The 22905-nt window shown below is 35.2% G+C and overlaps 1 protein-coding gene across 1 annotated transcript in view; it reads right to left on the bottom strand.

Annotated features, from left to right (window-relative positions):
- Positions 1 to 22699, bottom strand: part of LOC149182511 (protein VERNALIZATION 1-like) — a 123284-nt gene extending 100585 nt beyond the window's left edge. The window contains exon 1 of the mRNA XM_089418554.1: positions 22352 to 22699. Coding sequence (XP_089274680.1) covers positions 22352 to 22536 — 185 coding nt within the window. The 5' untranslated portion in view covers positions 22537 to 22699. The remainder of the gene's footprint in view (positions 1 to 22351) is intronic.
- Positions 22700 to 22905: the final 206 nt, after the last annotated feature.

Below are 22905 nucleotides of genomic sequence, written 5' to 3'. Positions count from 1 at the left end.
ATACATTACGTCTACCTTTAACTCCGATAAGTGTAGAATTCTATTGGCTTTAAACTGTATGCGATGAGTGAAGAATTCTGGAAGCTTCAAGCTCTATTTGATGAGTTATTCTATCTCTTTATCTTTTTTCATTTCTCTCCCAAAATTTATTAAGTTGTAGGTCGTTGAACTACTCACCTTCCACTAGTTCATAGATATATTTCTATGAGTTTTATATGTGATGAAGTACTTGAAATACATGGCTTACGCCCTTAGATGAATGAACCAACCCGTGTTGATTATTATATATATATATATCTATATGAATGTATATATACAAAAATATATGTGCTGTCTCGAATTTCTTGAGAATCATATGAGACAAACAAAATCTAGATGTTCGAGAAACTGATCTTGTAAGAAATCCGCAGCCATCTCTGGAAGTGAAAACATCTTTTGGTGCCATGGTCGTGGACCGAATTGAAGGATTATTCCCATGGGATACGACAAACTAAGCAATCTTTGTATATGTGAGCAAAAACATTCTGATTGCATCCCCAACACCTTGGCGACTCCACAAATCTCATTATTGTTTATCATCCTACCATTTAGAAGGCCTCACACTCGCTCATCCCTCTCAGAAGAAAACCCCATATGTATCTAACTCAGAGAAATTAATTTTGAGGAGTCTAGAAGGAGAAAACTCCTACTACCTATACTACTATCTCATCATTATTTGAAGCTTCCTCATTGAGCGCCCACCCTGTTGTCATTCACCCAATAAAGAAATTCTGAAATTATGGGAAGCACCCAATGAATCCATTGAGCATTTTAACACACGCTTTTGTAATATTGCATATTGATTTCGTGAAGATGAAATTTATTGGGAATTTCTTGATGGAAGATTTAATTATCCTCTTTACACATCCAAAAATCTGCAATTCTCAGAATCATTCAAACCCCTCTGAGCATACCTCAGTGTTAGAGCTACCAAATCTAAGACAAATGAGGTCACTGCCACATGTGATTGTCTGTCCTCTTCTCATCAAATAACTCTAACTCCATAGTGCGAGTTAGGAGAGGCTGCATGCACATCTGTTGAACTGTCACATCCTCTCACCCCATCTGCTCTCAATATTTGCGTAGATTTGGCTTGTAAGCCTGCTGGCTATCACATGAATTCGTTCCCTCAACTTTTGTCCCTGCATTCCATTGATCCTCTAGATTGTACTATCTTGTGTTCTTCCACTCAGGACGTGACACTTGTTGTTAATGACGATCAAGTTATTGATGCAGTTGGTGTTGTGCAACCAACCAGTGTTATCATTGATGATGAGTATGTGCAGGAATCTAAAGAGGAACTCATGGTGAAGGATGACTCCCTTCCTTTCGTGCCTCATCTGCTCTATCTTGAAATCCCTTGTGATTCTGCGACTTTGGATTTCTCTTGTGAAAACTCCACTGCCAATGTTTTTACTTTCCATCATTCACAAACACACGAGATGTTAGCTTGTCATTGCATTACCGAGAGGACACATCCTCCTTTGAAAATTTGTCCCATCTTTCATCTGTCATTTCTAAAAAAACTGAGGGTGAACATCCTTGTTTGTCATCTACCCCTGTGCATGATTGATCAAAACCTGAGGATGTCGACAAACATCCCGTGTTTTCTGATCATGGTTGTCATGATCTCTATACTTCTTCATTTGATCATGATGTTGATTCACTCATTGTTAATATGTCTAAGTCACTGGTCTTTGATGATCTATCATTGACGGAGTGGAAACCCCATAGGCCATCGAGGCACTTTAGCCTGGTCTGATGGCTATGTAAGGCCCTCCCTGTCCTGAGGGTAGTTCCACTTCTGATCAGAAAATTTTTGAAACACCCAAGGCTCCTCATCACTCTCTACTTCACAATGAAGATCACTCAAACGGGTAGATTTCACTTCCTCCACTCGAATCACATGATCTAATTGCTTATGCACTGGAGGAATCATACACAACAAGCACACTTGCAAGGTGTAAGTTGTCTCTCTTTCTCATGTTTGCTTGTCTACCACAGTCGACAGAGTGTACATGTTTATCATCTCCACACAGTGTGTCACAACACCATGTTAAGTCTACAAAATGTTTGTCTTGTGCATTCACTCTTTTCTTTTTTGTTGATGTTTTCAAACTCGAAGCTTATTGGTCTTCTTTGATCAATCTTTTTGGTTCATTGGTTTAATTGCATATTTTTCATGCTTTTACCAACATGTGCCAACCAATGTGCCAGTGACCGCATTGGAAATATCACTTCATGTGAGTAGGCTCGTACACTGTTTAGCATAAGAGTAGGAGTAATATTTTATTTCTTGCTTTGCTTTGCTTTCTAGTTTTCATGTATGTTTGCTTGCTAACTTGGTTTGGTTTTCTTTCTTGCTTGCATGGATTACTTGTTTTTCTTTCTCTTTACTTCTATTTTTTGGTTTTTTCTCTCTTTTCTTGCTTGTACCCTAGGTTAGCCTCTCGTGAAACCGTGTTCGGCTCTCGAGACAAGCTAGGGAAATCTAGGAGGACCTGTATAGCTATAAACATTTGGTTATTTCTTGTCCTCTCTCTTTATGAATAACTTGTTGTCTTTAGTCGATGATGCCTTAATGGAAAATACGTTTTGTTCAGAGTGAGTCTTGGTGAAAACACAATGCTTGCACTGTTAACTAGTATTGCCTAATATAATCAATTCTTTTGCACTAACCTTTGTTAGCTCAGTCAAGTAGAGCAAGGCGAGGGGGAAAAACTTAACAAGTATGTCAAAGGTATATATAACATACTTCTCTAAAGGAGCAACCTCTTCTGCTCTCAATAAGTTGAGATCCCTCTTTCACCTCCGAAATAAATAAGTGCTTATGCACAATTATTTGAAAAAATGAAAAAATGAAAAATGAATAAGGCAAAATAAGGCTTCTTGCACAGAGAGGTGATGCAATATACTCTATCGGGGAATTAACCAGGCTCGCTGGCAGTGGAGCGATGCTTGTGTTCCTGTGTGACTCTTCAAGGTATTGTTCAGGCCTGCTCGTAGCAAATCAACACTAGAGATGAAACTTAAACTTGGACAGTTATATTACTTGTGCATCAATATACCCCTCATTCCTAATCAAAACAACTAAGTTGATTTGTCTTGGAATGTGTTCTGACCAATCAAGAGAATGGTAGGGACTACATCTTTCACACAAGCTAGTGTGAAAGCCATCAAGATCAAAGAATTGAAAAATACTCATAGAAGGGTTAGACTCGCTTTTCACGTAACAAGGTCCATACAAAGAGTTGGAGTTCTCACAAAGTGTAACCAATGTTGTAGCCGCTACAACCACCCTCCAAAATTTTGGCTCACATGCAAATTTCAGAGCCTACCTTGGATCCTGCGATCAATCATCTTTGGTCACTTTTTAGTAAGCTTATGATTTCAAGCTCCCCTCCTTCATCTTAATAATTGTCCATGTTCTCATCTTTATGCACCATGCGTCATCTTTGGGCATAGGGGTTGTTGTTTGTCATGCAAAGGGAGTGTTGTTTTGCTTGCAGGGAATTGTGTGGATATGAATGGTTTTCATTGCATAGACATGTTTCACACTCACTTCATGCACTCTTCTCACGAAGGTTGTTGCATCAAGAAAAGTATGTATTATGCATTTTGGATGGTTTATGTTGTGTCACTAAGTGTTCATGTGCAATCATAGTCGAGTCCTATCACTGTTTACATCTATGTCACTAATCTCACACTTAGACATGTCCCAGGCAACCTAGCCTCATTGAACTTCCCAGAGCTTTGCAGTTTTCTTTTGCAACCATCAAGCTTCCTTCCTTGCCTCGTGAAACCCCACAGCATGCAGAGACCCCAACCAACACTTCTCTTGAGAAATGCGTAGAGCATTCCAGCTGCCCTCCATTCAGAAACTACACAGAGGTGTCCTCCTAGGACCCCCATCCTGCGGTAGTGTATTGTGGCCCAAAACTGCACAGTGTTGTCCAAGTAGTCTTGTTTGTCTTGCATACAAATACTGTTCAGATGGGCCTCTCAAGGCTTCACTCTAGCAGCAGTCACTTCCCACTGAAACTACGTTGATCCATCAATGAGTGACTATAGGAAGATGTGACATGCTAAGATCACTCCCAAGGAGTCTAGGAGAGGTATCGAGACACCAAGTGATGGGAAAGGATCAGGACCGCATGCAAACTCCGTCAGATGCATGATCATCATGAAGGTAAGTATGGTAAGTAAAGAATACCTTTCGAAGTAACATGCATGTGTGCAAACACAAAAAGTCATTTCATGTGTTTTCTTTACATGTTTTGCTTCCTTTTTAATCATTTGACCAACTAACGTCTTCGGCATGTTGATTTCTATGAAATGATTGCAACCTTGTTCTAATCATGTTGAAGGCTTGCGTATGAGTTGTGTTCGCTATGTAAACATTTATCGCACTCACACATAATGTTGTAAGCAATGCCATTCAAGTTTCCTCATGGTCACTTAAAGGTATATCCCAAGGTCACACTTATCGCTTTCATCATTAGACAGCCCCTCAGTCAGTCACACTGAGCATATGTTGTCTTGTTGGTTTGAGATGTCTTGTCTTTAGGTCATGTTGTGCGTGTGTTCACAAGGTCAGGTATACATGAGTTCACTCGCTCACACACTTAGTCATTTTTTTGAAGACCTATTGACTGGACCACCCTCCATCAGCCAGACCTTCATTGGGCTACACTGTGGAGTCTCAACCCTCAGTGACCAAGTACTCTTGCCCAGAATTGTGTAGAGATTGAGGCTGCCTCCCATGCAATCTGCACTATGCAATTCTGGCATTGACCTCGCTGAATTTCACCCAGAACAGTGTAGAATTTTCCTAAGAAGCCATCTCAATCGATGTTGCCCATAAGCCATTTATCAATATTACTGCTGGTGAACCAGAGAGTTTCACCGGGCAGTGATCCTGGGCTTCACTCCTCCAAAAAAATTGGGTAGAATTTTTCAACATGCTCACCTCCACTGAATGAATAAATTGTGCAGACATGAGGGATAGGCACCCTGTGCCTGTCACTGCACTATCCCCAAAATTTCCACAATTCTGTTAGCCAATCCCCCTGTCAGCCGACCTGCTACTCCTCCTCAAAACTGTGCAATTTTCTTGGACTGTCCTTTAGCTTCCTGACACTCCGCTCAACCCAGAAACTACATAGACATATCCTGTAGACCATCCTCCCAGCTCTGTGCGATTTTGGCCAATAGGCTCCCGCAACCCGCTACGAGCCTCCCAGAGAATCTGTAGAATTTTCACTACTAGTGCCCTCCCTATTGCCCACACTGCCTCTGAAAAAATTTTGTAGTTCTTGCCCCCAGATTAAGCCATATCCCGCAGAAGGTCACTAATGTTCTGGACTACTCATCCCAGCCTCGGAGTGACCTCTGCGTAATTTTCCTAGATAGTGCTATGGAGCCCGCATCCCAGCCTGAAATGTGCTTTACGCAATTTGAGAGCCTTGTCCTCTCACCCAATCACCTACACCTGAAAACGAAAGATGATGCATCATGGTAAACTAGGAGATTTATAGATTTGATGTTATCTCATCACGAGTGATGGTAGATACAGGTACATGGATGAGACATGGCAGGATGACAAATAGGATGAACAATGAGCACATTTTTGAAGACGTTTTCGCAAATGTATGAACACATGAAGCAAGCCAAGTACCAGCGAAGGGGATACATGCACATGCAACATCAAGCAAATACCAAGACCATCAAAGACTCCACACACCATGCCATGCAAAGGTGAACCCATAATACACCAAGAGCACACTCATCACTAAGCAACATTGCAGCTCAACATGGACACCACCATCAGTATGAACATACCAGCACTATTGTGTCGAGTCATGTCATGAGTCATCTCGATCACATCACTACTATGGGCTATAATGTTGTAATCAATGTAACATAACATGGAAGTACAAGAGACCCACATGTAAAGTTGAAGAGTCATATACTTCAAACAGTCATGAGAGAAATCGAGCAGTCACAAGGGTCAGCTTCACCCTTGGCTATATATACCCCTCATTTGTACATGGAAAGGACTTTTCACCTTGGCTCCTCCCATAGAGCCTTAAGGGTCTATAATCTTTTCTTTGAGGAGAGAGCAATGGCCTTAACGCCCCAATATCGGGGTTAGTGATGTAATGGTATACAGATGTGTCTTGGAACTTTCGCTTAATTTAGAAGCCTATTAACAGGCTAGGATGATTTCACACATGTATTGTATTTGTTGGTAAGACTATTCTTTGGATGGTTGTAATGCATGTTGCTTTAACTTGTATTAAGAAAGTTGAACTATTTCGGTTGTTCTAGTAGATATGTTATTGAAAATGTGTTCTATCATTTTTTAACACTGTCTCGCCTATATGGAATATTCCGCCAGACACTCGACATAGTCATTCTCGTAAACTTGTTATAATGACTGTCACACTCTTGTGGACTATTCTATTATGTTTTGTACATGCTATTTGTTCACCTTATGTTTTTTGGTTGTACCTTCCACATGGATTACTTTGCCCAAAGCTACGCATGTCCTGTTATGTTGTGTGTCTCTAACAAAGTTGGGACTATTCCCTTTCGACTTGAGACTCATTCTACCACTCTCCCTCTGTAGTGAAAGAAACTTGACACAAGAGACACTAAGCACATACTACGCATGTGAACCTCGTTGTTCGAAGACAAAGTAAACCACTCTCATGTGTTGAAAAGGAAGAGCTAAGGGAAATATTTAAGATAATGGAAACTAGGTCATCATATCAGATGCGACTCCTACACCAAACGATATTATTCCTTGTCGCGACTTCATACCAGGGAGATCCCCTAAATGTTGGCAGGTCCAGCACCATCAACACCTATATATTGAGTTAGGTCAGATAACTACACATTAGAAAATTTTAAGTTAAACTTCAACAAAAAAATCTCCAATGAATAATTATGGAAGGGTCTTATCAAAATAGCCATAGCTATATATTTATATGATTTCCAAGACTCCAAAACATAAATACCATGAACATAAAGAAGATGGCTTTGAATTAATTTACTTACATTATGAGCATATAACTAGAAATTTTCCCATTTTCAGTAGACCTTTTTAGGCTTTCACAAACTTGTCTATCACCATTTTAAGCCTTGCAATGATTATTACTTATGTAGCTCCATGTAGAAAGGTATCATGAGGAAATTGGGGATTACTAATGATTTTCATGCCCCTTGAGAATCAAATACCTAGGAAATCTCCAATACTTCATTCACATTCCAATATCCCACTTAAGCACTCGAGGACTAAGATAAACATATAAGTGTAAAGAGGGTCCCCCTATGTTATGCCTCTTGATGCTTTAAAAGATCCAAAAGGCCTCCCATTAAGTAGAGGAGAAAACCATGGGCCTTATATGCAAGCTACAATCGAACCTATCAGAGAACCATCAAACCCAAATTTCTTCATAACATAATAAAAAAAATGATCTTTGACTCAAACAAGGCATTACCCATGTACAACATTCTAATAATTCCCCTTTCTTGCTTAGATTTCCTGAACTAAAATTATGTTATCTACAATTTGGTACTTTCACCCAAACCTCCTTCCTTTTATTTGATGAGGTTAGAGAGAAGGGGCTTGTGGAAACATGCAATGATTTTAGGAATAATTTTATAGCAGGAATTACAAAGAGAGATGGAAAAAATTCTTGAGAAGGAGGATGGAATGAACTATTTTTGAATGATACCAATGAAGGATGAGTTGATCCCAACTCTCATCTTGTGACACTTTAAAACATATTCCACCATCAAATAGAGATCATACTTTATTATATGCCTATAATAATGAGAAAATGTTGCTGAGAAACTGCTTGAGCCAAGGGATCTAACTTATTATATTGAGAAGACTACTTCCCAAACCTATTCCTCTAACATTGATCAAAATAAGAGCTCATTACCTTCTCTCGAAAGAAATAAAGGGACATGAGCCAACATATACTCCATTTTCAATTGTTTCTAATTTGAGGGTCCTTATAAAAATTGGTTATGTAATCATGACACACCACTTTTATTTTTCCATAAGTTTCCACCATGACCCTATATAATATAATGGTCTTAATATTGTTCATCCATTACATCGTCTTGGACTATTGTTGAAGTTTTTAATATTTTGATCTCTTGCCTTCAACCATTTGCCTCTATATTTTACTCACCATATTTCTTGATCTTATAGATCCTTTTGCAGCGAGCTAAACTCATAAGTTTCTTCTTATAGGAGGTTATCTACAATATGCTCAATCTCAAATATTTTTTGAAGAAACTCTAGATGTTGATGATGGAGATATACCTCCTCACTTATATCCTTTTGAGTTTTCTTTATCCATCTCATTAATGTTATTTTTTCAAATTTTATCTTTTGCCTCAAGATGAACACAATGAATCCTAGGACTCATGTTTTTTAGGCTTAGAGCAAGTAACCATCCATTGTTGTGTCCACATCTCTGAAATTAATTTGAACACTCCACCTAACTAAAGAGTACACAATCCACTCAATGCCCATGGAATTGTATCATCAAAGCTTAAATTATTCTCCATACTATATTACTCTTTTGGAGGGATTCATTTACCCATAAATTTTTCTCTTGGAGGAGAATAATTTGGGTTTTTTATGCCTTTAATAGAATTTAAACTTTTAACAATTTCTTCTTGAGCTCTAACCCCACGTCATTACAAGAAATTATTTCATCATTTTCTAGTAATTTTTTGAGTTCCACCTTCACTTCGGCCAGAACCACTTCCCTTCCTTGTACCTTGACCAAACCTATAAATAGACATTCGTCGTGGATTGTGTTTCAAGCTCCTTCTTCTTTTTAGTTTTGGCACTATAAATTTCTCTAGTCACGGTTCTATCAACTTTCGTTGCAATTTTTCTTTCCTTAGTATCTGTCATAATTTTCCCTTTAGAAATTTCATCTACAAAATCCACAACATAATGGCCTTCAGATTTTCTTAGGATTGAAGGGGAAATAAAAACATCCTCCTTTTAAGATTCCCTTTCCACTTCGATTGGAATGTCCTCTAGAAGAGACATTTCATCCATGGTATTGTTTGGAGTTGGAACTTCATCAGTGATAACTTCATCTTCCTCATTTTCTCTCTCCTTCCTCTTCTAGGTTTTATAACATAAAAAAACTATTTACTTAGGTTCATTCATCGTGGGATTTAGAGGAGGAAGATGCCTAACATTTTAATAGGGCATTTGGTGAAACTAGAGACTTCTCTGTAACTCGTGACTTATTAGTTTCCACCAACTAATTTCTTATTAGTCCATCTATGTTGCTCTGGCTACTACTATTTTTCTCCCTCTTATTGTTTCTTCTCTGGGTCTTTACATGAGGGAAATATCTTGTAAAATGTCCTCATTCATGGCACATTTTTCATTTCAATAGAACATGATCATAAGCAACCTTTTTTCTAGAAGGACCAATTGTTAAGTTTTATTTGTACTAGTTCCAAAAATCCTTTTTCGAGCTCAACATATCCACAAATCTATGCATAGTCTTGCATTCCCTCATGTGCCTTGTCCAAATTGATTTACTTTTCTAGGGCGTTTGTAATAATTCTAGAGGTTGCATCATTCTACCGATGGAGAGGGAAATATGGAAGCTTCACTCGCATTCAAATGAAAAAATGAATGTCATTCTTAGGTTCAAACATCAAGGTTCCATCTATTCAAATAAATCCCCTAAGTTCCTATAAAATATGGAGCAATACGAAAAATTAGATCTCTATATTCTTTCTCTTCAGAGCAAAAGGAAAATAAACCCTTACCACAAAATGATGGAGAAATGTTCTCTTTGGCCTTGGGACACTAGTTACATTCAACCTGGGTAGTCCTTAAGTGGGGGAGGGCCAAAGGAAAAAAAATGAACCAATAAACTCAATTTCACATAAGCAACCCCATATCCCCCAATGGGTGGACATTCACATTAAAATACAAAATGTCATTTAGTTCTTTCACAAATTTGTTGGGGTAACGCCATGGACTACGATGACTATTCACCAACAAATCTTTGAGAGCCAAAGCATCTAGTGAAGCCATGAAGAGATCTCCCACCCCACAATGGAAGCCATATTGACTCCAAGCAAGGACAAAAGGAGCTTGCACTACCAGTTGAATTAGGAAGAACAAAAGTTATTATGAATGCATGGGATATAAGAGATTAAGAACAAGGTGATAGAGTTGCATAAACACTGTCTATTAAAGGTTTTAATTTAAAAAATATTCTTTACAATTAAACTTGTATAAAATAATAAAAATAATTTATTTTCATGTTCAATATTTTATTTTCTATTAATTATTTCAATTTTATACTATAGTGAAAAAAGGTAAAAACTAAAATTTAAAATAGACATTCTTTATTATATATAATGTTTTATCAAAATCACATAAAATCTAGTTATAATTGAGCATGCTTTTACATAGAAAATTATATAGATGTGTGTGTGTGTATGTGGAATTAATGAAAAATGAAAAATATGTCGGGCTTATAATGGTGATAATACATTTAGAAAAACAATTTAGATAACCCAAGGGATAAATGTTATAAACCCAAGGAATATAAATCCTAAGATAAATGTTATAAACCCTAATGATGTAATGTGATTGGGTTTAATGTTATAAACCTTAACAATGTTTGTCAAAATATGATGTTGGACCATAGTTAACCATGGTTGATTATGGTTGATTTTCATATTGAGACAATCTTTGGCATGTTGTGACATTGAACCATTGTTGACCATAGATGACCATGATTGTAAACCTAAAGGATTTATATTAAACCTTAAGATTAATATTATAAATATTACGAGTAATATTATACCCTAGGAATATGAAGAAAATAAACCCAAGGGATTGGTATTATACACTGAATGGAATAATAAACCTAAGGGATTAATTCTAAAATCAAAATGTATTATAAACCCAAGGGAATAATATTAAACCCAAGGGATTAATACTAAAAACCTAAGGGATTAAAAACCTAATATATTGATAATATAAACACAATGGAATAATATTAAACCTAAAGTATTAATATTATAAACCAAAGGTATATAAACCCTAAGATAAATACTATAAAACCAAGGTAACAATAAACCCAACGGGTTATAAACCCAAGGGAATAATATTAAACCCAAGTGATTTGTCACAATCTGATGTTGGAATATGGTTGACTGTGATCCATTTTCTTTTTGAGACAATGTTTGTCAAATGTGATGTTGGACAATGTCTGACCATCGTTGACTATGCTTGATCTACATATTGAGACAATGTTTGTCACAATGTGACTTTGGACTATGGTTGTGACAATATGACGTTGGATCAAGAGATAATATTTGTCACAATGTGACCATTGTTGACCATGGTTATTGAGTATGTTTGACCATGATTGAACCCAAAGGTATTATAAACCCAAGAGAATAATATTAAACCCAAGGGATTGATATTATAAACCCAAGGGATTAATACCAAAAACCCAAGGGATTAAAAACCCAATGGATTGGTAACATAAAACTAGGGGAATAATATTAAACCTAAAGGATTAATATTATAAACCCAAGGTATATAAACCATAAAATAAATATTATAAACCCAATGTACATAAACCCTAATTTAAATATTATAAACCCAAGGCAATAATAAACCTAAGGGAATAATATAAGCCCAAGGGATAAATATTATAAACCCAAGGAATATAAACCCTAAGATAAATCTTTGTCACAATGTGACATTGGAATATGGTTGACCATGATTGATTTTCATATTGACACAATGCTTTTCCAAATACGACGTTGGAAAATCATTGATAATCGTTGACCATGGTTGATCTCCATATCGAGACAATCTGTGTGACAATGTGAGGTTGGACCATAGTTGACCATGGATAACCATGGTTGTGACAATGTGCCATTGGACCAAGATACAGCCTTTGTCACAATGTGACAATGGTTATTGACCATGGTTGACCATGATTGACGATGTTTGACCATGGTTGGCCATGTTTAACCATGGTTGACCATGTTTAACCATGGTTGAGACAACCTTTGTCACATAGCATTGTTAGAACATGGTTGACCATGGTTGATTTTCATATTGAGACAATGCTTGTCATAATGCGACATTGGTTGATTTTTATATTAAGAAAATCTTTATCGCAACATGACATTGGACCATGGTTGACCATGATTATAAACCCAATGGATTTATATTAATCCTAAATATTAATATTATAAACCCTATGAATAATATTATATACTAGGAATATGAAGCCTTAGATTAATAAACCCTATAAAGTCTTATTTTATAGGATTTTTTAATGAAAAAATTCAAAATATAGTTTAAAATCTTAAGAACAAAAGAGTAGTAGATAATGACTTTTTCAAAAATAAATTCATATAAAATAAATGAAACGAAACAAAAATTTGTAAATTCATAAATTCATTACTATAATCTCATTTGAATATATTAAATTTTTTAAAAATATATCATTTGAATCATTATTGATGGAATTCTAAATGTATAAATTTACAATTTTTTAATGTATGATATATTTGATCAAATTAACAAACAAAAAAACCAAATTTATATTTTTACTTCATCTATTTTACTTATAATCAATTCACAATATAATGCATTTCAAATTTTAAAAATAAAAATAGATTTTGAAACATCAACCATAATTTCTAAATTTCTTAATTTATTAATCATGGAGGAACTTATCCTATTAGTACAAACAATGTACTTCATAAGTAAAATATTTCAATACCATATTAAGTAAAATATTTCAATGACAACTAATATGTACAATGAAAAGAAATACAATTTCATGGTTAAAATGTTTTTAAGCATTTCAAATAATGTTATTATTTTATATATTGGCTATATTTTTTTTCAATTATATCTTTGGGATGCAAACATTTTTTTTCAAATTTTTCATTTTAAAAAAAAATAGATAGGAAGAATTATATCAGTTGAAACACTTATTAGATTTTTTATTAAAATAGATCAGTATTGATATTTAAAAAAAAAACTAATAAGATTAGCTTGCAATTTAAAATTTTCTTATTGAATTATTGCTAATTAATTTTAGAGCACAAAGTCATGATTCATACTACTTTACCCAATTCTACGCTAAACCTACATTAAAAACCTAGGTCTGACCACATCCATAATAGTGCTACTTTTATACATTTGTATTTGAAAAGTAAAGCAATCTTTCATAGAACACTCCTTCAAATCATTAAGATATAAATCACACTCAGTTACTAAATTTATACTAAATACATAATTGATATTCTGGAGATTCATGGAATAAGTTCGTCAAACCTTGTACTCCTCATTTGTGTGACGATACATATTCCTCTCGAGAGTCAAGGTCCCGTAAGTCAGCCTCATGATCCAATATCAAATGCCCAAACTTCTAATAGAGCTTCTCAACGTTAAATTTTCCACTATCAAGCACTTGTGGCAATGTACAAATATATGTATGTTCAAATACTAGTAAAGCATACATGGAAGTAAATTGTTTCCATGATTATAGGAAAATACCTTGTTATATATGGTATGTAAAAATTTGATATTAATCAAAGAAGACGTAGCATTCACAACTTGTAAACCACATTCTTCTAGCAAGAGAAAGAGATTAGAGTAGGCAATATCTTCCAACATGTTGAGGGATATCTTAGCGCCACAATGGATGAAATTTATTTGCACCATACGGAAGACATAGGAAAATACCTTTTTATATATTTTCTTGTATTTAAATTAATGTTATAAATAATAATGAGGAACTTATCATGTAGGAACTTATTACAATTGGAATAATCTCAAATCCCTAATGGGATATCTTAAAGCCACAATGGATGGAATTTATTTGCACCATGATGAAGACGTAGGAAAATACCTTTTTATATATTTTGTTATGTTTAAATGAATGTTATAAAATAATTATGAGGAACTTATCACAATTGGAATAGTCTCAAATCCCTAATAAATTGGTTGGTGGGGAACCATGTGGCACGAATATGTTTTTTTTAATTTATTAAAAATAATTGAGAATTTTGCTAAATGAATTTTGCTTATATATAAATGCATGTTATAAATAATAATGAGGAACTTATTAGAATTGAAGTAATCTCAACATGGAGGAACTTATTCGAATTGGAATAATGTCAAATCCCTAGGAAATTGGTGGGCGGGGAGCCACTTGGCATGCATCTAATTTCTTAAATTTATTAAAAGTAATGAACCATTTTGTTAAATAAAATTTTCTTATCTATAAATGAGTGTTATAAATAATATTGAAGAACTTATTAGAATTGAACTTATAGAATTGGAATAATTTCAAGTCCCTAGGAAATTGGTGGGTGGGAGCCACTTGGCACGAATCTAATTTTTTAAACTTATTAAAAGTAATGACCATTTTTCTAAATTAAATTTGCTTATATATAAATGAATGTTATAAATAATAATGAGGAACTTATTACCATTGGAATAATCTCAACATAGAGGAACTTATTAAAATTAGAGTAATCTCAAATCTCTAGGAAATTGGTAGAAGGATCTAATTTTTTTAATTTATTAAAAGTCAATGCAATCTAGCGAACTCTTTAATACACTACATCCATTGATAAACATTAATAAAAAACATGTAATGACCACATTACTTTAAAAATCAATCTAGACCCTGGATTAAACAAAAAATCAACAAACCTCTGAAATTCATATATATACACTTATGAACCAATTAATTTAAAATGCTAATATATAACAACTACTGGACAAACTTTCCGTTCTGTTTTCCTTGTATCATTTCCGTGCCTGAATTTGTTAGAGAGAATATTCAAGAACTACTCGACCAACTTTACGTTCTGTTTTCCTTGTATCATTTCCGTGGCTGAATTTGTTAGAGAGAATATTCAATTTCTTGACACGGAATTTGTACCCTCTTATTCAACCAATTATAATCTAACCCTATTGCACCATAAATCTTAGCCATGCGTATGTTGTTCAACCATGCTTAACACGATTTCTCAGAATATTTCTGCAAACCATAACCTAAATCAGGAAGGGAAAATTCAAAGACATATTTCATCAAAAATTTCAGGGTAAAAAACTTGGGCAACTCATCGACTTCACTCTATTCAGTTCAGATAGCTAGGATCACTCTTTTGTTCTGGTTGGTCAGAAAGGATTAATTATGGTATATGATCTCCATCGCTCTGATGTCTTCCCCGATCCATTGCCATAAAAGAATTGTGGACTAAGACCTCATCTTTTACAGATTCCATTAGAGAATTACATTCTTCATCCTGGACGAAATAAAACAAGTAAAACGCTACCAACATCACAAAGTGAAACGACCTCTTAATCCCTAAGCTATACAACGCCATACTTATTCTCTTAACCCAGTCCTGCTTACAAATTCTAACTTTAATATTCACGAGAGATTATCAGCTGCAACCTCCACGTATAGCGATATCAAAGACGTGCAACCTCCAGATATACCGATATCAAAGACGAGAAACTGGACATTGGCAATATGTAATACCAACAGTTATTGGCAGTACGCAATCAATGTTATAGTCTAACAAGTTGCTTTGTAAGAGAGGAGCCCTGAGATGAAAACGAGTGTTATCCCTTTATCACCGGAAAACAGAAGGGAAATGATAAGACAGAGGAGCAAACAGTCGGCGGTTTCCAAAACTAATGACTCTCAAGAGTAACGTGATTTGCATATAAAAATGAAAAATCAGCGAACTTTCAAGCATCTTCAACAGAGATTCAAGCATGCCGTTGGCAGAAATTTCAGCATCTGATTGCAGTGAGCAGCAACAAATGTTACCCTCAATTTTTAGGTCGCCAGAAAGGTTTCACGACATTTTATTTTTCCACCATATACTTTAAGTTTTAACCTACATTTATTTTATCTCTTTATTCTAAATATTCGATTTTTTCCTATGACTGCCTAAGCTCAGAAAAACCTAAGACTGCCTAGCTCTGTAAATACATCAGACTGTAAAGTGCTCGCAAATTAAAATTAAATTTTAAACAGCTAGACCCTTGCGTTTGTAGAAAGTAGAATGACGGCTGGTAGGGTTCTGAATGCGTTTCAGCTCCACTATCTTCTTTCCCATTTTGGCTGCCTTCAACACAAGATAAGAGGTAGGTATCTCTATTTTCAGTGTTAGTCGTAGCCCCGGAGCTAGATTTATATTATAATCGTAACGGTCCGGTTGCTTCGTTCATCTCATGTCAGCTTCTCTACTGAAAACCTAGGGTTACACACTGTTTGTCCGGATCAACAATAAAAATGAAATCGCCGTCCTTAATCGCTCAAAGCGACCTCCCATGGAAAATCCAGCTCGTCCAAGTACACATTTTCCGTTACAAACAGTCGAACAGATTTTACCACTACCAACTTCGCTTCATGGAATTTTTTCGTACCCGACTTGCCTCCTTGCCATAAGAATTTATGAAACTCCTGAGCCATTTATGATATCAGCCTTATAGGGACCAGAAAAGCTGAAAACTGGGAAATCTGAGAGCACGTCGTTGATGATGATTACCCTCCATACTGGGTTTAGCCGGAGAGCTCCACATTGAGGATATTTTAACTGGAACTTCAATAAAAAAGATTCCCAGGACTAATGATGAAAGGGTTTGAGAGAAATAGGCGTAGCTAGATATTTAAATTATCAACAAACCTCCAAAACATAGAGACCATGAACCCGGAGAAGATGGACTTGAATTAATTTACCTACATTCGATGTGTATAACTGAATTTCTCCCATTTTTATCATACAATTGGAGGCTTTCACAAACTTGTCCACCACGTTTTTAACTTACAGCATTTTTTATTTAAATCACCTCCCACTAAGTATCACCAGCAGAGTCAGAGTTACTAATGCTTCTTACTCCCCCTGAGAATCGGATACCTCAGCAAGCTCCATTTCCTCGTTCATATTCCAATCTCTGGGACTGAGATGGGACTGAGATAAATATATAAGGGAAAAGATGCTTTAGAAAAAGCCAGCAGGCCTCCCATTAACCAGAAGAAGAATCTATGGGCGTGATATGCAAGCTACAATCCAGCTTATGAAAAATCATGAAATCCAATGTGCCTCGTAACATGGAAAAGGAATTGATTGTTTACTCCCTCAAAGGGATTGCCTACGTACAACTTTATAATAATTCCCTTTCCTTGTTTAGATCTCTTGAACTAAATTAATGTTATCTACAATTTTGGTTTTCTAAGATGAGATTAGGGAGAAAGGACTTGAGGAAACCTGCAATGATTTTAGAAATAATATTATTTTACAGGAAACGTAACACAGAAGAAAAAAGTCTGGAAAAAAGAAAGATTGAACTCTTTTGAAATAAGAACAATGAAGGACTTAATCCTACCTAACATCCCTTGATACATAAAAACAAAGTCCACATATAATAGATATAATTTATTATATGCCAACAAAAATGATAAAAGCCTCCTAAGAAATTGCTTGATTAAAGGGCTTATCAAATTCCATCGAGCAATTTGCTTGACAAACCTATTCCCCTATAAATGCAACAACTCATTATACTATTTTGAAAGAATAAAGAGATATAAGCCAACCTATCCTCCCTTGAAAGGCCTCTATATTTTAATCATCATAGTTTTTCATCCTATAGATCCTTTTGCAACAAACTAAACCCTTAAGTTTTTTCTAATAAGATGTCATCTACGATATGTTCATTCTCCAATCTTTTGTGACGAATCTGTAGATGTTGTTGATGGAGACATACTCTCACAATTCTATCTTTTTTATTTTCCTTGACGTAAGCCTTTAATGCTATTTTTTACAAATTTGATCTTTTGTTCTTAAATGAAGACAAGGAATCCGAAGACCCATATTCTCCATCCCCAGGAGACTACATCACATACTCCCAAGGATCTCATTCCTTCGGGGATGAAATGTAGGGGGAGGGGTCCATAACCTTAATGAGGATTGAGAAAGAGTTGGATCACCTTATAATTTGAAACCCTCCAATACCAAAATATCCAAAGAGAAGGAAAGTGTCTAGTCAAGTAGTTGTTGATTAAAAAAATATGTCTATCCTAGCAACAATGTAACTAGGCCCGATTCTCTAACTATTACAAGTGTACTTTTCATGCTTCGAATGATAATAAACTAGTTCATGGGAAGTCAAAAGATCTTCAAACTTCTCAGAAATGAATCCCGAACAATTCTCCACACTTTTATCTCTTAGGGATGAATGGTGACATTTAAATCCCCATTGTTAATGCATTTACTTCTAAACTGTGAGGTCTAATTATTGATTAAGGAATTCCAACATTGAGACCTTTCCTATGAGATATAGGACCTTAAACATTTATAATATTAATAACACAACCTATTATTGGGAATATGTGTCCACTCCCATGAAATTAATTTGAAGACTACAGCTAACCATAGAGTACACAATCCTCTCACTGCCCCATAAAATCATATCATCAAAGCATGACTTGTTCTCCATATTTTATTACTCTTTTGGAGAGATTCATTTACGCCAACCTTTTCTCTTGTAGGAGAATAATTAGGATCTTTTCTTGCATTAATAAACTTCAAACTTCTAATAAGTTTTCAATGCGCACTAACCCTTTGTAGTTCAAATGGACAATTTTCATAATTTTTTGGTATTTTTTTCGGTTCCCCCTTCAACTAGATTGGAACCACTTCCTTTTCTTGTCATCCTTGGCTAACCCTTAAAGGATATTTCCAGGGTGGGTTGTGTTCAAAGCTCCTTGTCCATTTTTATGTTGGTACTAGAGATTTCCCTATTAACTTTTCTACCAACTTTCATTGGAATTTTTCATACCTCAATCTCTTTCAGACCTTTCATCTATAAAATTAACAAAGAAAGGGGCCTGAGAATTTATAAGGATTCAAGGGGAAAGAAAATTTTCATCCTTAGTAGATTCCCCCTTTGCTTCAAATAGAGTTTCATCTAGAAGAGGAATTCAATTGAGGACAACTATAGGAGTTGGTACTTCTTTAGTATGGACTTGATCTCCCTCATTATTTTTTATTTTATTTTCTCCTCCTCCTTCTAGGTTTTCCAGAACAAAAGAAGTATTTGCTTTGGGTCATTCCTCATGGCATTTAAAGAGAGCCTTTCCACCAATTGTTTGCCTATTAATCCCTCTACATCACTTTCACTATTGCCATTTTTCTCCCTCTTATTCTTGTTTTCTAGGGGCCTACATGTGAGGGAAATATCTTGCAAGATGTCCTCATTCATGGCAGATTTTACATTTCAATAGAAGATCATCATAATCAACCTTTTGCAGGAAGGACCAACTATCAAGGTCTAAGTCCACTAGTTCAAAAAGTCATTTTTCCAAATTAACTTCTACACAAATCCGTGCATAGGCTTTCATTCCTTCATGTGGCTTGGCCCAATCAATGTACTTTGCTAGGGTGATTCTTTTTCTAATACTTTTGAAGGTCTTATCATTCTGGCAGTGGAGAGGGAAACATGGAAGCTTCACCCACAATGAAACCATTAAAGGAATTTCATTCTCAGGGTTAAAAATTAGGGTTCCACCTGTTTAGATAAAGGGCCTTGATTTCCCATGAAATATGTAAAATTATGATAAATAAAATCTCTATCTTCTTTCTCTCTACACAAAAAAGACGAAGACCTAGTTACCACACAATGAGGAAGAAATGATCCCTTTAGTCTCGGGACACTATTTATTTTCAACCTAGTTAGTGAGGGCCAAAGTAAAAAGAATGACTGAGCACTGGACACTAGCCCATATCCCCCAATGGATTGGCATCAACATTAACCTACATAATGTCAACTATTTTCTTCACAAATTTGCTACACAAGGTCATGAATGAGGATAATTGTTCTATGTCCAAGCTATGAAGGCCAACGCAAAGAACGAGGATAACTATTCTCCACCAAAGATTTGAAGGCGAAGGCCAAGAACGAGGATAACTATTCTCCACCAAAGCTTTGAAGGCCAAAACATCTAGAGAAGTATTGTGGAGATTCTACACCCAACATTGAAACCTAGCCTACACTACCACCTGAATAAGGCATAGTACGTGCAATGGGACATAGTCACATAAACCTTTTAATTAAAATTTTGAATTTAAACACATTAAGTTGGAAAATGAGATACATATTCTTTATATTTGTACAAAATGTTATAAATGATTTATCTTTATTTTAGATATTTATTTTTCCATTATTTTTTCTAGCTTTACGCTATCTTAAAAAGAAAAACCATTTCCAATAAAATTTAAAATAGACCTTTTGTATTATATATAATATTTTATGAAAATTGCATATTTTTAATATATATTAAAAACAACAATAAACTTAATTTTGTACCGCTTTTAATGTGCAAGAAAATGGAGAATGTTATTTAGTTTGGGCTGAATGTTACTTAGCCATTAATAAAAAGAACCATAATCAATATGAAAAACGAATAAAAAGTTAACAAAAAAGAGTATAATACATAGAAGAAAGTATTTGGGATTAATCACATTTTAAGGATTTCGCTGTAGACCAAATCCTAAAAATGTGATTAATCCGAAAGACTTTCTTCTACATTATAGATCACAAAATTCTTAGATGTAACCATATAATACATGTAAGTAATATTATAAATTAATATAAAATTTATATAATTAAATTAATTTATATTAATTATAATAAATTTAAATATAATTTTTTTAATAAGTAATAACGGCTAACAACAAATAAGTACTCTTTCATAGAAATGATTAGGACGATTAATATGCGTAAATAATAATTCTTAAGAATTAAATTTAAAATGAGAATATATAACAACTCCTTTATCAACTTTACCATTTTGTTCTGTTTTCTTATATCATGTCCGCGGTTGAAATTATTATAGAGAAAACGCATTTTCTTGAGACTAATCTGTATACCCTCCTATTTAACAAATTAATCGATAACCCTAGTGCGACATGTTCAGCAAATCATAGCAAATCATAATTCACCATATTTAAGGCCAGAGCTGTTTGAACATGGACCATAAATCTAAGGCAGACATATGTTCTTCAACCAAGCTTATCGCGATTTACAGGAGTGTTTCTGCAAACCATAACCTAAACCATGAAGGGAAAAACCCAAGACTTAGTTGTTCACACATATCAGGGTCAACATCTTCAGCAACTCATCTACTTCACTCTATTCACTGCATATAAATAGGATTAGTCATTGTCTAGTTGTTTAGAAAATATTAATTATCACATATAATCACCCTCGCTCCAATGTCTTCCCGGGTCCATTGCCGCAAAAAAAATGTGGACTAGCTGTTTTCATAACAGTACTTGTCGGAGCATGCTTATGTCTTTAATACCTCTAATCTTTAATAGATTCGATTAGAGCATTTTATTCCGTATCCTGCACGACATAAAACAACTAAAACACTACCAATATCACAAAGGGAAACTGCACATTAAGCCGTAAGCTACACAACGCCATGTATATTCTTTTATTCTACTCATTTTTAGAAATTCTAACTTTGAAGTCGCCGAGAAATTATCAGCTGCAACCTCCAGGTATAGCAATCTGAGAGACCGGAAACTGGACATTTCCAATATGAAATACCAATAGTTATTGGCAATACGCAGTAACTGCTCTATTGTAACAATCTCAAATAGGATTTTCGTCTGTAAGGGAGCCGACAAGAGAAGAAAACGAGGGTTATCCCTGTATCACGTTAAAACAGAGGAAGATGCATAGCCTCTGGGGAAAATAATAAGACAGAGAAGCAAACATTTGGCGGTTTCCAAAACCGGCGACTCACAAGAGCGAACTTTCAAGCATCTGCAACAGAGATGCCTTAGACCCTCTCAACTACCCGTCATACACTGGTCTGCATATATTAACTAACTTTTATGATAGATTTATTTATCTGTTTATTATAAAAATTCGATTTTTTTCATCTATCATAAAGCTGAAAAAACCCCTAATTCTGTCATTACATCAGATTGAATTTAGGCCCTTTACGGAAGGTAAAGTGCTCACAAATTACACATAATTTTTAAACATTTTTGCTCCATTTGGACCCAACGGGCAGTACCTATTCCATCATGAAATTTGTGATAAACAGAGCTCTGTAGATGCCATTTTTAATAAGCTTATTGTATTGATAAAATGGGAACCTTATTCAACCAAGAAAATGCATTGAAGAAAGAATGCAATCGAAATGAAGCGAAGAAAACAACTTACTCGTCATGGCTTGCAAACTCGTAAATCTTGCCGGTTTCGGAGAAGATGATAAGGGCAACTTCAACATCACAGAGAACAGAAAGCTCAAACGCTTTTTTAAGCAAACCGCCCTTGCGTTTGTTGAAACTTGAGTGGCGACTGGTAGGGTTTTCAATGAGTTTCACCTCCACCTTCTTCTTTCCCATTGTGGGTGCCTTCCACACCAGATAAGAGGAAGGTATCTCTAGTTTCAGTATTTGTCAGAGCCCCAGGGCTACATTTATATTTTAATCTTAAAGCTCAGGTTGCTTCGTTAATCGGATCTTTTTGTCCGGATCGCTGTCGTTTATTTGCACAACAAATATGTGCTTTAAATGAGCCTGGTGTCGTTTATTTGCATTGAATTATTGGTTTGCCAAAATATATAGTTCCCGCTCAATTAAGTATATGGTCATCCTTAAATAACTAACTTACCAAAATTCAATGCTAAGAATATACAGCATAGGTCATTATTTATTTTCAGCAATTTATACGCGCCCAGTTTTCTAAAAGAGTATGATTCACCGGATCGAATG

Source organism: Pinus tabuliformis, chromosome 3_2 (assembly GCF_031772625.1).
Source record: "Pinus tabuliformis cultivar Carrire ecotype Pingquan chromosome 3_2, CPIR1, whole genome shotgun sequence".
NCBI lineage: Eukaryota > Viridiplantae > Streptophyta > Pinopsida > Pinales > Pinaceae > Pinus > Pinus tabuliformis.
This window is presented reverse-complemented; position numbering and strand designations above follow the sequence as displayed.